General features: G+C 44.1%; 1 protein-coding gene across 2 annotated transcripts in view; it reads right to left on the bottom strand.

The window, feature by feature from the left end:
- BTBD8 (BTB domain containing 8) overlaps window positions 1-17,107 on the bottom strand; it is a 419,591-nt gene extending 402,484 nt beyond the window's left edge. The window contains exon 1 of one of the 2 annotated variants that reach the window (XM_078646322.1): window positions 16,802-17,107. In XM_078646322.1, the coding sequence (XP_078502448.1) occupies window positions 16,802-16,941 (140 nt within the window). In that variant the 5' untranslated portion in view covers window positions 16,942-17,107. The remainder of the gene's footprint in view (window positions 1-16,801) is intronic. The other variant, XM_078646321.1, reaches the window with a different exon arrangement.
- Between the last annotated feature and the right edge of the window lie 354 nt (window positions 17,108-17,461).

Below are 17,461 nucleotides of genomic sequence, written 5' to 3'. Positions count from 1 at the left end.
GAGGAAAGAAAGGGGAGAAAGAGCAGTGAGACGGGGAAAAAAGTGAGTCAGGGAAGGATGAGAAGAAAAGGGGAATCGAGAGAGAAAGAAGAGATGGCGAGTCAGAGTGAAGGGGAGAGAAAGAGGTGAAGTAAGGGGAGATGGTGAGTCAAATGCAAGACAGACTGCAGCAAAAAAGACAGCAAAGAAGAGAGAGGTGCAGCTATGGAGGCCGTGGCATCCCGGGAGGTATATAAGTTTGAGTATTTAATAAAAAGCGAGTGAGGGAAGGGGCGAGTGAAGCAAGGAAGAGAAGAATGTGAGAAGTGGGGAACAAAGGGACAGTGGAAAGAGAGGCAGAGGAAAGAGGAAAATCAGAAAGCAAGGGGGGGATATTTAGGGAAGACCGAAAGAGAGCGATTGGAGGGACAGTAGTCTCAGAGGGTAGAGAGACACAACAAAGAACAAGTAATAAAAGGCTCATGAGAGCGAGGCCAGCAAGTTCGGGAGCGCATTCCTTTGAAGTCTGATGGGGGGGGGGGGTGAGCAGCTTCCTTTGAAGTCTGATGCCGAGGCTCAGACAAATGGTGGTGTGCGAGCGGCTTCCTTTCAAATCTGATGGGGGAGGGGCGGGGGAGCAAATGGTGAGCGTGCGCCCGGCACACATGCACTGGCCATAATCCGCATTCCAAAGCCCTCTTGTTAGGCTTTCCTGGCGCCCCTACATAATTTCTCTCCAAAGCAATGCGCAAGCGCATTGGCTCAGCAAGACCTAAAAAACCTAAGTGGGCAAGGTAGGGATACTGTGAGTCCCTAAGCCTGGTGTTAAACGTGTTTTTAAAAATGTTGCTGCGAAACTGCAGCAAAATACAAAAAAGGGTGGGTTCCCACGCTTGCTTTTGAAAATCCCCCAGGGGCGGGCCAGGGCTGGGGGGGGGGGGTTATTTTTTGAGAGAGGGGGCACGCATGGCCCCCGGGGTCCCCGGGGCCCAATGTCTTGTTTAGAGGAGTGTACGTGGCCCCCCCTCTCTGGGACAATTTCGGCCTGGGGACCCCATCCTCAGGGGTCAGGCATGTTTTCACAGGGGGAGTGGAGCATGCGGCCCACCTTCCTGGGCTTTTTTCAGCATTAGGGCACAGAGGGACTGTGAAGGGAGACGGGGCATGCAACACCCCTCCCTGGCCTTATATTTGCCTCGGAGACCCCATCCCCCAGGGCCTGGTATGTTTTTCAGGGGGGAGGGGGCATGTGGCCCCCCTTCTCGTACTGTTTTTGACCCCAGGGACCCCATCCATAGAGGCCTGGCATGTTTTTCAGGGAGAGAGGGGCAGGCGGCCCAGGTCCCCGGACTGTTTTTTGGACCCAGGGACCCTATTCCCCAGTGCTTGCGTGTTTGTGAGGGGGAATGGGGCATGCAGAGCCTTTCATTGGGCTGATTTTGGTCCTAGGGTCCCAAAGCCCCAGGGCCCGGGATATTTTTAAGAGCGGCACGTGGCTACCCTACTTTTGGTCTTTTTTTGCCCAGGGGCTAATTCCTTGAGCCCAGCATAATTTTTTTTATGGGGGAAGGGGCAGCACCACCCCCTCCCCAAGCTTCTAAAGGCCCTGTGGACCACAACCTCTAAGGTTGACTTAAAAACGATGCCCCGGGGAGCCCACTCCCGGGACATAGCGGTTTCCCTGCATGCACTGGCACGGGCAGGGAAACCTGTGTTTGCTCTCGCCTGGCAGGAGCATTTTTAAAACTCTCACCAAACGGGAGCAAACACAAAGTCTGCTCCCAGCTAGCTGCAGCTTCAAAAATGATCCGATCCACTGGGAGCAGACTTTTGATTTATGTTTACCTGCGCACACGGAAACAGGCAGAGAAACGGAGTCGCCCCCCTGAAACCTACAAAATCCAATAAGACCTCCTAACAAGCCAGCTGGTACACCCCAGAGCTCAGGACCACTAAGTGCAATTGCCACCAACTGGAGAAACAATGGTGCGCCACTAGAACCCCGCCTATAGAGCAGCTCACAAAACAGCTCTCAGCAACTATCACCAGCAAATCATGGAAACCAAGAAGCAACCATCACCACACGCATTGACTCCGCAGTCAACCACACAAAGGAACGCTTAACAATAGTCAAAGAATTATCCAACTCTACAGCCATATAGATCATCCAACCCTCCCAAGAACTCTGCGACACCCTCCCATACTACTTCCACAGCAAGATCACCAACATCTACAACAATTTTGACCTCCAACTCACCACCCTCAACCCCAACAACCTCAACTAACCAGCAAACATCAGCGAAGCCATTACGACCTGGTCTCCAAATTCCTGGATCAAAACAACCTACTAATTGCCTCAAAATCAGGATCCCGGGCCAACCACAGCACTGAGACCGCGCTGATTGCTGCCACAGATGACATCAGAACACTCCACGAGCCAGAGAAACTGTGGCCCTGGTCCTACTCGAACTCTCCATGACGTTCAACACTGTCTACCATAACACCCTCATCAACAGACTACACAAAATTTAGAGGGCTTGGCCTAACGGCTAAGGCGCTCGACCTCGGACCTGGGGATCTGGGTTCGAGTCTCGGTAACGACGCCAAAAACCTCCTGTGATTCTGGGCAAATCACTTAATTTCCCCGTGCCTAAAAATGAAAGTGTGTCCTCATGTAACGTAACTGGTGCTATGTAAAGCGCTCTGATACCTGATTCGGTTTGGGTCTAGTTCGCGCTATATAAAACTCCGCAAAAAAAACACAAAAAAAACACACACAAAAAAAAACACAGGCATACAGCAAGATACCCTCAAGTGGATCGCCTCCGTCCTCACAGGATGCACACAAAGCATCCGGCTGCCCCCCTTCAGCTCTGCATCCAAGGTCATCATATGCGGCGTACCCCAAGAATCATCCCTCAGCCTCACCCTGGTCCACACCTACATGACTCCCCTCGCAGACGTTGTGAGATCACAAGGCCTCAACCTAATATCCTACACAGACGATGCTCAACTAATCCTCTTGCTCACCTACGACCCTGCCAACACCAAAACCAACTTCTCCAACGCCATGACCAACGTAGCCAACTAGATGAGAGACAACTACCTCAAACTCAACTCCAACAAAACAGAAGTACTGATCTTCTGGAACAACACCTATGCCTGGGACCACAGCTGGTGGCCAACTCAACTTGGACTAATCCCCACACCAATTGACCATTCACATACCTGGGGATCATCCTCGAAAGTCAACTGACCATGAAATGACATGTCAACGCAGTTGCCTCCTCCTGCTTCCACACACTTGGCATGCTCAGCAGAATCTTCAGATGGATCCCAACCAACACCAGAAAGACCGTCCCACAGGACCTCGCAACAGCTGTCTCAACTACAGCAACGCCCCCTATGCGGGCATCCCACCCCTGCTCTTCAGAAGACTCCGGACCATATAGAATGCTGCAACCAGACTCCTCCTGGACCTCCCCAAATTAACCCACATTGCCCCCCACCTGAGAGACCTCCATTGGCTCACCATCCAGAAGAGACGCCAGTTCAAGATCCTCACACACCCCTACAAAGCCCTCCACAACCTAGGACCTTCCTACATCAACCATCGACTAAACTTCCACCAACCATCTAGACACATGCGTTCCTCTTCACTAGCTCTCACACACCCCACATCCGTTGCAGCTGCAGCGGTGGCCACTCCTCCTCCATCGCTGCCAAGACCTGGAACGACCAGCCCTTCCAGCTCCGTACAGCCCCCTCACTGGCAGACTTCATAAAGAGACTCACAACCAGGCGCTTCAATGGATACACAGCACCCAGATACCCCTATGGGTGACAGTGTTGTGCTCTACAAATGCTGTTTGAATAGATTAACATATCTCTCCCCCTGGGAGGGAAAAGCAGTAGTAGCCACTCCCTCTGGGTGGGAGGAATGCCGGCTCCCATTGCATGAGGGAAACCGGCTGGGGACACTGGGGCCTTGGGGCTGCCCCTGTGACCCCCAACAACTATATGGTTATATGGTGGGTGACACCAGGGCACCCACCTTTAAGTGTGAGGGTGATGGGGTCCCCAGGACTAATAACTGCTCAGGGTGGGGGCCACATGGTCCCCTTATTTAAGGCAGTGGCCCTGGGGGATGGGATACTCAGGGCCTAACAATGCCCAGAGAAGGGGGTCCCCTTCCCCTTTAATAAACAAGACCCTGGGGGATGGGGTCGCCCGGCCCTAATAATTGGGGAGCGGGGCCAGGTAGCCCCTTTAATAAAAAAAAGCCCTAGGGGATGGGTTCCCCTGGACCTAATGAGATTTGGGGACAGGGCCATACCCCCCTCCCTTTAAAATATATATTGCCCTTGGGGACTGGACCCCCCAGGGCCATCATAGGCCAACACCCTGCCCTGCACAGCCGAAAGCTGTGTGCAGTGTAGGGTTGGCTGTCTTTGGTGGTGGGGGTGGGGGGGTTGGCCACAGGACCTGCCCTCAGGCAAGACCTTGTGGCCAACTTCCCTCCGTGCACAGCGGAAGACCATCCACAGTGTGGGGTTCGGCTACATTCGGGGGGGGCACAGGGTTTGGCCACAGGACCCTGTGGCCAACCTTCTGCCATGCACGGCCGAAGGTCCTGCGCAGCGTGGGGTAGTCTTCCTTTACAGGGGTTGGCCACAGGGCCTGGCCTCTGGCCAGGCCTTGTGGCCAACCTCACACTGCGAATAGCCCAAAGCTGTACGCAGCATGGGGATGGCTGCATGCAGGTGTTTGGAAGCAAATGACAGAGGGTTGGATGTACATATGATAATTAAATAATACTTTACATTAAAACAAAATCCCTAGAAATTCACTGAAAAAAACAAATGTTAAATTAACGTGGAATGTTCAGTAACAATGTAACATTTTAAACTCTAAAAAACACAGAAACTCACCAGTTATATTTCTCTAGTTACTATAACTTGTGCTTTGACATAAAATTCTGCGCCCTAGCCAAACACTGCTAATTACCCCACATATTACATCACTCATGACATTTTCTATGACATAATCGATAATATCACTGCAACATTTGCAGAAATATTATTGATTAGAAAACTATGCATGGCAGGGGCGCGAGTTATAGTTACGTTAGAGCATGAGTTATAGTTACTTGAGATAATTATAACTATAACCGGTGATTTTCTGTGGTTTCTAGAGTTTAAAACATTACGTTGTTACTCAACATTTCACTTAATTATGACATTGCTTTAACTTTTGTTTTTTGTGTATATATATATATATATATATATATATATATATATATATATATATATATATATATATATAGTCACTAATATGTGATATATATCTCAACACCACGTCTCCACCGACAATGAAACTCCAGGACGACACCAGGATGCTTGAAATTTCGTGCTGCCTCAGAGAGAGAGAGAGACACACCCCCCTCATATATACACAATCCAATATAGATATAGATAGATATATATTTCGACAGCGTTGCCACGGCCTTGATCACATGACGCGCTGGACCAATTGTGAACCTTAAATAGTGACCACACTCGTCGATGATACTCCTCAGCTACCCCTCTATGCAATAAACATAGTTAAAAGACTTGCCGGAAAATTAGCTCATCAATGATCATATGGTAAATATAATACTTATAAATTTAAATATAATAAATGCATAGATATCCACGAGTCACAATAAATGCATGTATAAATACGGTTAAAACTGTAAAAATAAGTTAAAAATCACTATTCATAAAATGTAATTAATTAATTTCATCATAGTAATAAAATGTGCTTCCAATTAATAAGCAAAACAGTTTTGTCCGTTGATACTGCTCGTGTTCTACACATGAAAAGTATGTCCAGCACTCTAATAATGTCAATGCATTTACCCGAGAACAATATGAAAAAATAAAATAAATTATAAAATAAATAAGTGACAGTGCAAATATTGTGCAAATAACAAGAAGAAAGTGTGCAAATATGAAGTTAACAGTTCGAGGCCGCATATGGAGCCCCTATTCATTAAAGGTCTAGTGCACATTACCCGTAACCTGAGATTAGTGCAATGACGTCATATCAATGAACAATATACAGTAAGTATTTTTAAAAGTAAATAAGCAATTACGGAGTCATGATGAGGAAAAATCTAGAAAAAATCATCAGTCACAAGATGTTTGTACTATAGAATGTCCCTGTCTATAGAAAGTTGTGTAAGTCCTCCCCCGTGTTTAATCCATTAGGCATTCTGGTATCTAATTGGAGAACGAACAGGGATTCTAGTTGGAGCAGTTGTTTTCCCTGTTACTGCCCCAGATTGATTTAGTCACAGACCTGATCACATAATAATTAAGATCATTCAAATTGTTTTGGTGGACAAGTTTTAGGTGGCATGCCACTGGATAGTTGGGGTGTGAGGTAACCACAGCACGTAAATGCTGGAGAATCCTGTTATAAACTTGGAGCTTGGTGCTCCCTACATATCTTAGTTTACGGGTGCATTCCAGAACATAGACTGCGTAGTCAGTCCTACAGGTGTAGAAACTCTGGATTTTGAAGGGAGTGGAGTCAAATGATGTGGTATATTCCTTAGTGTTTGCCCCAAACTTACAGGCTCGACAAGATGAACATTTGACAAAACCTGTCCTGGAGGATAACCACGTGGTATTGTAATTGACCTCTGGACTGCTTTTGACTAAAGCGTCCCGAATAGAGGGTGCACGCCTAAATGTTAGAGCCGGTAATCTGGGCAAGGTTTGGAACAGGGTCCCGTCTGTCAAAACTATGGGCCAATTGGAATATAGAATTTTCCTGATATGTTTTTCTTGGCAACTGTAAGTTGTTATAAGCCTCACCACATCAAGTTGATTGGAATTCTGTGTGGACTTATCAGGAATGGAGCTGCTAGTGGTGGATATTTGTTGAACCCATGTATTTCTGCTGAGGCTATTAGCCTTATCCAAGCCTACTTGTAACTCTTTGGTTTTATAGCCTCGGTTCAGAAAACGTTTGAATGCTTCAGTCTGACAGTCTTTGAGGTCCTTGTCTGAGTTACTTTTCTGCCGAATTCTCAAGAATTCCCCGTAGGGGATGCTTTGGATCAGATGCCCAGGATGAGCACTGCTGGCATGCAAAATGTAATTGCCAGCAGTGCTCTTCTTGTGAAGCTTTGTGCAGATGGAGTTGCCCTCAATGTAAAATTCCACATCCAAAAATTGAACACATTGTTTGTTAATCGGGGCAGTGAATTTCAAATTTAACTAATTGTTATTGATGGCATTGGCAAATAATTCTGCAGCCTCTACAGGCCCCTTCCATACCACACAGACCTCGTCTATAAACCTCCACCAGTGGAGGACGTGTGTGTCAAACATGTTTTTGTGGTCTCTCCTGAGGACATGTTCCTCCCACCAGCCAAAGTGGAGACACGCATAGCTGGGAGAAAAGCATGTCCCCATTGCCACACCAAGGAGCTGCTGGTAAACTTCTCTGTTGAATAAAAAAGAATTATTCATAAGACAGGTCTCAATCATTTCTAAAATCATAACATTGTGTTAAAAAAATTGGATGTTCTGTTTGCCAAAAAAATATCTGACCGCCTCAAGGCCATCTGAGTTGTGTATGCACGTGGACAGTGTGCTAAAGTCCATGACGATAAATAAATAGTCTTTATCCCATTTGATAGCTTGGATTTTGGATAAGAAATGGCCAGTATCTTTGATAAACGAGGGGAGATTCTCAATATGTTCATTTACAAAATAGTCCACGTAGTTTTTGGACATGGGCTCCAAAAGGCTCCTCTGGGCAGAAACTATTGGTCTACCAGGGACAGGTGTTACATTTGTGTGGACTTTGAGGATAAAATACAGCAAAGGGGTTAGTGCATATTCATTTTTCAGGAAGCAGACTTCATCTTTGCTGAGAAGACCTGTCAGTTTCCATAGGGCCAGGTCTTTGAACACCGAGTCCTTGACTTTGAACATTTATTAACCAGTGTATCGTGTTAAAAGTTAAAGGGTGTCTGTTAGGGCTGACCTCTAAAATATCAAAATTAACATGATGTTGAGTGGTACATGTCTACCTTCCCCCTTCAAACATTCAGTGTAAATTAAGTGCAACAGTGTTTAACATATGTTGAGCCAACTGGGTCCAAAGTACTCCTGTCTTATTACCTAACCTGTGGTTAGGGTAGTGGTTTCCAAACATTTTAGAACCACAACTCACTTTTTATAATAACAAACTTTCGTGACCCACGAAGCTTTAATGGACATGAGTCCGGGCGATTTTAGAAAGTAACTAAAGCATCATGCAGTAGCGCATTGTCATTGACAGACAGCACATTTGTTCAAAGAAATGGTCACTTAAGTTCCACAAACCTACAGTTTTACTTATAAAACTATATAGCACAGAAATGATAATGTGTAGAAATTGGGTTCCTGTAAATATTTATATTATTTGTGCATCAATAAGAAAGTGTCTTGATTTGTTTTGATCCTATTAAAATATCGGTTTCTAGCGCAAAAAAAAAGGAAAAAAAAAACAAAACAAAAAAACGAGTCCTTGACTTGTCTGAGGTCTGCAAACTTAGATTTCCTGTAACAGGCTTCATCGTTTAGATATAGAATATATATATATATATATATATATATATATATATATATATATATATATATATATATATATATATATACATACATATATACACACATACATATACATATACACACATATATACACACACACACACACATATTGAAAAAAGTAAAAGGTTAAAGTGAGGTAGTTAGCTGAAATGTTCAGAAAACAACATAACGTTTAAACTCTAAAAAACAACAAACTTCACCAGATATAGTTAAGTCAAGTCATGTTTTGAAATAGGTCATAGAATTACTTGTTTTGTTTAAGAAGTGTTGGTTTTAGCTTATAGCATCTGTTCCATTGACCAAGTAGTATGATCTGAAAGAACTCTGTACAGCATTCTAACGGATTCGCCTCACTATTGTATGATGACTTTTACCCCTGACGAATTGGACTAATGTGGAGGTTCAATTTCTTTCTGGACTAAAAATACCACTGACATGCATGTGGTGATTAATGTACGTCCAACTGTAATTTTTTCCTGACATTGATGGATGGTTCAACATATGGTCAGTCTCATGCAATGTCATTTGTCTTTCATGAAAATGTATAGTGAAAAACAATAAAAACAGATTTAAACAAAAATGAATGATGTCATAGAAAATGTTATGAGTGATAGAATATGCGAGGTCATAAGTAGTGCATTGCAGGGCATACGTTACAGATACCGGAGGTAACTATAATTGGGGAATAAAGTTGTTTTTAGAGTTTAAAAAGTTATGTTTTTACCTAACTATAACTTCACTTTAATCTTTGTTTTTCCAATGAATTTTTGAGGTTTTTTTAAAAGCAACAATATAAAGGTGATGTCATTTTAAGTAAGGCATACCTATTTTTGTCAAAGGGTCAGAACACCAAAATATAAAAAGGCAGGCACATTGGCCTAATCAGGATGTCAGCACATCAACATATATAAGCATCAACATATATAAGCCGACCTGTTGGCTTTGTCAAAAAGTCACCACAATAATTTATCAATAACCATAATCCACTGTATTGTTTATAAATATACATGGCAATGCTTAATAATTATTGTCCCAAAAATATTTTAAATAAAGCATTTTAATCAAAACAACCTTAAACATGCATGCAAGTCTTTCTTTAAGGCTCTTCAGGCCACAAAATGCAGCACAGAAGTAACCACAAGGGGTCTCCACACGCCAGCTGAAGAACATACAGCTCCAGCTTGGAGTGATTTAAAAAAGATGGTAAGCTCTCCTGGAGTCATGTATTTCATGGCCCCAGGACACTTACCTTACATTTTTTAAAGTTCCTAGGGGGGTACCTGCACTCCCTGAAGCCCACCACATCAGTTACAAAAAATTATTGGTGGTGACCCTGTCCATTCCTGGCCATTGCGTGGGTATTATAATTGAAAAGACCAGGCCCCCCCTATTCTTTTTTTTGTGTGGGGACCAAAGAAAACCGTTTTTTGACCTCCTCGCAAGTCTTATGGTGCCAGGGGATCCCCCTATAAAGTTTTTTTTTTTGGATTAATATGACATGGGGGCTGAGTCAGCGAGTCCTAAAATTGATGCCAAACATCTTTGTAGATGTTGACGGCAGCAAATCAAGTCTCATCTTTTGATCTGCAGGTCCTGCTGTACTACAGTGGCCCAAAATATCTATACATTTTTAAACTCAATTTTTCCGAATTTACTAAACAGATTTATACCAAATCACAACAAGCATTTGCAATGCAATAGGTCTCGCAATTATTAGAGTTAGAGCAATTGGTATTGTATATGATAATGTTTATTTTTTACCTAGGGCAGGTATGTAGCAATGAGAACCCGGTACTTCCTTTCATATTTCCGAAATATAGAACAAGAGCGCTATTAAATGATACAAGATATTTAGTGGTCTATTATCAAACAATCTACTGTACCAGGGGCAATTTAAACAAAAAAACATATTCCTATGAAGAAAAGCATTTTCAGAAATCGATAAACAGTCATACTAAAATTTCCTCACTAACCCAGTTTCCCGTAAATGCTCTTAGGGCTCTTACTACTTTTCACTACCATTGACCCCTGGTTTCAGTCATTTCCAAAAAATCATCTAGATGCTCAAAATACACATCAGAAATTTTAAAAATTCAGGAAAAGTACTTCAAGCCACATGCTCCCATAGAATTTCGAAATTATGAAAATGTCACACATAAGCAATCTGAAACCTTAGTAACTAAGGGTATACTGACACTCCGGTGTATTAGAGAAATACATTCTGCCCTGCATCTGTTATATAAAATAAGCGTAGTAGGCATTGGGTATAGAACACTGCAGAATAAAACACGCTGCAGTGAAGAGTATCAGGGCTGAACATACTGCAGTGGAGACAGACCGAATGGAACACTGCCATAAAGAACAACAAGCACACAGTCCATTGGAGTGAGGTGCATCAAGAGCATTGCGCAGGATAGTGACATTAGGCCAAAACACACTGCATTGAAGAGCATCGGGATTGAGCAGACTGCACCCAAGCGCATCTGCAAGGAAGCATAGTGGTCACACAAAGCAAGCATACAGCAGCGGAATACATCCGGTACAAAGCTCACTCCAATGAGTGCACAGAGCACTGCAGTGAAAAGCATAGGGAATAAATACAGTGCAGTCAAGTACACCAGACACAATGAACACTGCAGTGAAGTAGATTAGACACAGCGCACACAGCAGCGAAGTCTAGAAACAGGGCACACAGCAGCGAAGTATAGAAATCACACTACAGTGGAGTAAATCAGTAACAAGGTACAGCGAAGTGAAATAAATCAGGCAATGCAGTGTTAACAGATCACAGAGAGAGAAACATTGCCGATAAACACAAATCACAGCACCAACGAACGCACATTTTCCTAAATCTTCTACACGTAAATCAAATAAGTAGAATCTTCGATATTTGAATGCTTAAGACAAACATTTGCAAAATAGAAGGTAGCAGAGTGCCAAGTGAAAGAAAATAAAGCATTGCACCTCTATTTTGGTTTCCAGAAATGCCGCCCATCCACTTTCCAAAGATTAAAGGCGCACAGCAGCCACCTAGGAACCCGCATCTCAAAATTCCCACAAGAAGGGACTGCTCACAGGGTGCACTCCAGCCTTCCCGGCATAGAGGGTCCCTGAGATCTCTACTTCATTGAAATTAATCGCAATTGCACACCTTCTGTGACAGTGAAATAGGGCAGATTTCTACAGTTTCAAAAACTTTTATTAGGATAAAAATGACATAACTTGACCTTTAGACCCGATGAGGACATCACATGACACTGGACCCAGAACAGAGAAAACAAGAGTAACTTGTGACTTACCGGATTCATCAAAATTAAATGTCATGATTTAATAAATGACGTTTGAGTACTGAGGCCAGCCTTAACCTCACTAACACATCAGCAATCACACTAATGCTGTATAATGCTGTCAGTTAGTAACTCCAGGTATGTATTTCAAATTCCATATCAGTGTCAGTAATTTCCTCTTTGTGCAGGGAGCTTGTTTTGACCTTTCAATGACTTCACTATACAGCTTTCGTAAGGTAGTTAGAAGGATGACTGTGACACCCGCAGGCCATAATTCTGCTGAAAAAAACAGCTGCAGCCTACTTCCTGAATTGTTAGGGTTAGCAACTTTGATAAGCAGCTTAAGCTATCACAAAATGTAGCAAGGTTTAAATGTGTGCACATCTGGATGCAGTTTGGAAATGACATGGCTTCTTTATCGCCCTGTGGCTGCATCCATATTTTAGTGAACGTGTGAATGTAGCACCACAGAGTGTAAGCCCTTGAACGTAGAAGTGCCAGTGTGCTATCTGGCAAGTGGTGGTCTTGTGACGAGAGTCCAGAAGACGCCGAAAACATATCACTGTGATCCATTGCTGCAATGCTTTGGGTGAGAGGGATCAGGGAATCCAAACAAATCAAGGGATAAAGACAAACGCTTTCTCCCACTCCCACCCCACATACACTATACATGAGGAAGATTCCACACACGCGAACTGCACCACTCGGAGTGCAGGCTGCGTTTACAGGCTCGTCCTGAGAAAAGGGGGGGAAATCGCTTCTGACGTGAGGTGAAAAGAAGGGCTTAAACCCAAAGCAAATATTTGCGGATTTTGGATTTTTTTAAAATAATATTTAATCAAGTTATTTATTGGGCAGGAGCACGTGCACAAAGGGCCCGGCTCGTTTGTGGTGGACAGGTGGCCTGTCTGCTGCTGCGCCGGCATCCAGCGCCGCCCACAATGGCACCAAAGACGATTATGCAAATTGCGGCCCCTTCCCGGCCCTTTTTCCTAGGAATGGGAGCAGGCTCGGCGGGGAAGACGGGCAATTGTGTCCCAGTCATGTGGAAAAATAAACCAGGGGATGCAGTGTTTACAGGGCGAGGGGGCACTGGACGTCTGCCACTTCACGTTTAACGCCGGGACAGCTGACAGGAGCATCGGCCAGGAGGGCCCACGGGTGCCAAACATGATGATTTACTATATCTAGTAAAAACAAAAACAGACAGGCCTTCGATAGACGGGGGTCAGAGGGATTATCGAGCAGCCTGAATGCGGCATTTTTTATCGACAAGAGAGCACATTAGGGACTCTCCGTATGGTGACTAGGAAATATGCAGTTTACACGACAACACCATAACACTGAAATTGGGGTGTGGGGGGTCTCCTGGTGTCTACCATGACACTTTCTCTGAAGGAAGAGGAGTTCACTAAGAGACAACTTTACAGCAGAGCTATTAACTTTTATGACTCCAAATAGGGCAGTGGCCTTAAAACCTTTTAATTGCCCCCCACCTTCAAACGCCCCCACCATGCCACCCTCCCTCTGTGTCCCTGGTAGAAATAAAATATAAAATAAAAAAACGAGTGTTGCGCGCGAGCAGCCCACCTTCATTTTGTTGCTTCCCTGTGAAATGGACCCAAAAAGGGAGCCATCCCGCGAGTGGTGAGCGCGCGTGCCACAGCGAGACGTGCTTTCAATTATTGCACCCGTGTCTGGGCACGATAATTGAAACCACATGACGGCCTGTAAATGTAATCGACACCAATAGGCCATGGGTGGAGCAATGCACCCGCCTTTGGCCTATTGCGTGCTCTCTTGGTAAAAAACACGCACGCAAACGCCAATAGCGAACCCCTAAAGATAAAGCACACGCTCATGCGTATGCCAATCCGGAGTCAGCTTCTGAAACTCCATTTTTACCTACTAAATGTCTCGTGCTGCGCACTGCAATGCTAGGGGCGAGACCTAAAAAGCACACTTTCTGGGTAAGAATTACAGAAGCAATATGCCACAAGTACCTAGGAGTGATCTTCAACAACAACGGAAGATACAAAACCCATCTGGGAGAACAAAAAAAGAAAGGTACAGCACTAGCTTTTGCTCTCAATTCCATCCATAAGGAATTATTCGGCCCAACTTTTGCTCCAACTTTACAGGTGGCGCAGGCAAGTCATTCCAACACTAACATATGCAAGTGAGGTGCTTAAGGGATTGCACAGCGATCAATTAGATATAATTATAGCAAACATCTTTAGAACAGTCTTTCACTTACCATCCTTCACTTCACCAGCACAAATCAGGCTGGAACTGGGCATCTGCAAGCAAACTTTGGGCAGAATGATGCATTTCCTAATGTGCTGCCACAAGCTGAGGCTACCCAAAGAAGTCAGCTTAGCAGAACACCTATGGTCCGATCTAAAAACAAAACGATGCCAAGCGGGGCATCGATATCTGTCAAGTGGGATAAAAACCTTAGGCCTGAGTGATGCATGGGACCTGCATGTCAGCCAACATAAGTTTAAAAGGCTAGCGAAAAAATGCACAAAGAAGCTCTCCTCAATGGAAGATAAGGCGAGCCTTGCAAAACGAAGCCATGGTTGGATGCCCCTCATCACATACGATCAGCTGACACCTCAGAGCTACTTAACTTGTACTTTTAATGCACACATCAAACTTAGATTTCTAAAATTAAGATTGGGGGTGATTAACCTGTCTTGCTACCTCCCCAAATGGAAAAGAGAACAAGCCCCGGAGACATGTCGATTTTGCGGCAAGCACAGGGAAGATATAACTCATGTTGTGTGCCTGTGCCCCAGCCTCCTGAAAGAAAGAAGGCTTCTCCTGCGGAGTGCCTGGAACAATAAGGAAGTCAGATCATGCAGATCCGCAGTATTGGCCTGCTTTGACCCACGGAACACATATTTAAATTGTGCACTGGTGAGGTTTTTGGACTGCGTAGTAAAAAAACTAGGGAAGGGGAGATGCCAATCGCCAGCTCAGCCAGAGGCGCAGATGCTTGGACCTCCATAAGAAGGAAAATACTGCCCTGTGGGCACCTTGTGAAAATCGAACAGAACTCTAAAGGCCGAATCAACACAATTAAAGGGTCATGAACTCCGGCTGGACACCTTTAGTCTGCCAAATATAAACCTGCCAAGAGCCATTTTGAATGAGACAGTTTCTATAGGTGCAGGACAGAATCAAGAGAGTTCGGACATATGGTGGTCTAGGAAATCTGTTTTTTACCTCACTTCTGTTATTTAATAAGTCCATTAATTGAATAAGTATCAAAATTGTTTAACTTTTGTATTGTGTACTGTGCAAAGGTTTTTTTAAATCATGCAATAAAGTTTTACTCCCATGGGTAAGGGTCTAGCTTCTTACCAAACTTGGTGTAATTCTGTACATCAGTTTTTGCAGTAGTGGTGTTCAAAATTCTTATTTGGAATTGCATGAGAGAAACTGGTTTTGGGACCCTTTTTCTCAGACCCCGCTTGACGAATCAACCCAAAACATTCCAGGTGGAGCGGAGGTGGATGAACTTTGTTTTATAAAGATTCATTGCTTTTTGTACAAAAACTGCCGCTTCTGGACAGGTAATGCCGACCTTCGGGTGCCTGTCACTGGCTTAAAGTGAAGGAGTGGATTCTCCTGTGCTGTAAAGGAGAGGGACAGAGACCTGCAGAAGAAACAAGTCTCCTCTGAAGGGTACCTATGACCTGGAAGAAATGTAAAAGTCTGCAATTTGTTCAACATCAAATACGAAGGCTGCTTGGGAGCCATTATGGGCTTTAATTAATCAGATCACTGGAAGTTTTATGGTTACGAAGTTTTATTCTTTTTGAGAGGTAATGTTAGGGTGTTTCCAGCGGAGTTCAGGACTGGATCTTTGGAATCATGGCTGGATAGGGATACCAAACCAGCCCTGGCAATTTTCTCGCACCAGCCCCTGGCGAAGCACGGCCTGGCCCCGGGAGGCTGGAAACGCTTGCTGCTGTTGTTACTGGGGGCGGATATCACAGCTCCGCTGCAAAACCAGACCTCACCCTTCCAGCCTCCAGGGAAACGCCCAATGCCAGGTACAACCAGAAAAATATTTGCTCTAGGTATAGTCTGATTGCTTACTACTGAAATCTATATTTTCAAAGCATTTATCTTAAACACTAAATGTTTGCACATTTTGTGGCAGCATATCTTCTACTGTATGGAATACAATTTTAAAATGTTCGCTTGCATATTCACAGTGGTCTCTCTCACAGGCATGGACCTCGTGCTCGATTAATATACAAGTCCAACCAGGATTCAATTCTGTGACTTTGGTTATACAAAAAGACATATGTAGTGGTCGCATTAACCAGTTGAGGTTTCATAACACTAAAGAGTACATTTCCCATTGATTAGTTTAACTTGCTGTTATTTTTTATTTAACGTGTGTGCGCTAATGTATATGCAGTTACCTAAAGATGAAATACCAACAAAATAGTTAAAGAATTTTGTATTCGTTGTAACCACATGTTGATTCAGCCCCGATTGCACTTAGGCTCACATTTCACATAATTTATTTGTGGACTTCAACCGTTGCTTGGAATAAACCAGGTTGATTAGGTATGCACAGGTGTCTTTAGGTGTGTATTGTTCTTTCGGCATGCGATGCATTAGAACGGAGTGTGCAAGTTATCTATAAACACAGGTTTTTTTTAAGAGTTCTTGGATTAATCTTTGCGTCTATTCACGTTAACTCATAACTAAAGTGCTTACACTTTGAGACATGGTAAAGAAGACAACCTTTGGGGGATCAACACTTTCTGAACCCTCAGTATGAAACTTTACAGCTGGAAGACATGCGGGGGACTTGTCCAGCACTAATTTAGCACAACGAGCACGAGAGAAAGAAAATACCTGAGCATGTCTCCTGAGAGCTGCCCTGCCAGCAACCCTTTTAATCTTTGCCGCTCAGCAGTCTCTTTCTCCTGGAAGCCTTTTGGAACTCCTCCAATACAGGGTCCCCTTTGAACTGGGCCCCCAGCGCATGATGACATTCTGACAGGGAGCCTGACCTTTCTTAGTAGGGGAATTGTATTGAGCCTACATGACAGCCTTCGTGTGAAGCAGGTTAAGATGGGGGAGTAAACCTCTAAATGAGGAGCTATTCTACCGGTCTCCAAAGAAGGTTCTTTAAAAACGTATTGCTTCCGCCTTACTTTCGCTGTCTTAATCGAAAGCAACAATAGCCAATGAGAGAGCTACTTTGTGTTGGCTGTGACCAATGCTAGGTGGGGCGAGGGCTCAGGACCGTCCATTATAGCCTGCTATTGGTTCTAAAATAACAGCAGCCGCCTCCGGAACAGTTGCTGTTTCGTTACAGTGAACGCCGCTGCAGCGAGCCCTCATACCCGGAACTAAAACAGAAAGAATGAATAGAGGTTTGTTTGTACCTATGCTCAACTCTCGTTATCTAATCTTTAATTTAGTCTCCGCCAATAGGTCTTCAGTTGTTCATTACGACCCTTTTCTGTTTGGCGCTGAGGAAAGCGGAAAATGAGGTTCAATGCATAGGGA

The sequence above is a fragment of the Lissotriton helveticus genome, chromosome 1_1 (genome assembly GCF_964261635.1).
Source record: "Lissotriton helveticus chromosome 1_1, aLisHel1.1, whole genome shotgun sequence".
Lineage (NCBI taxonomy): Eukaryota > Metazoa > Chordata > Amphibia > Caudata > Salamandridae > Lissotriton > Lissotriton helveticus.
The sequence above is the reverse complement of the archived record's forward strand: the minus strand, read 5'-3'. Positions and strand labels throughout refer to the sequence as shown.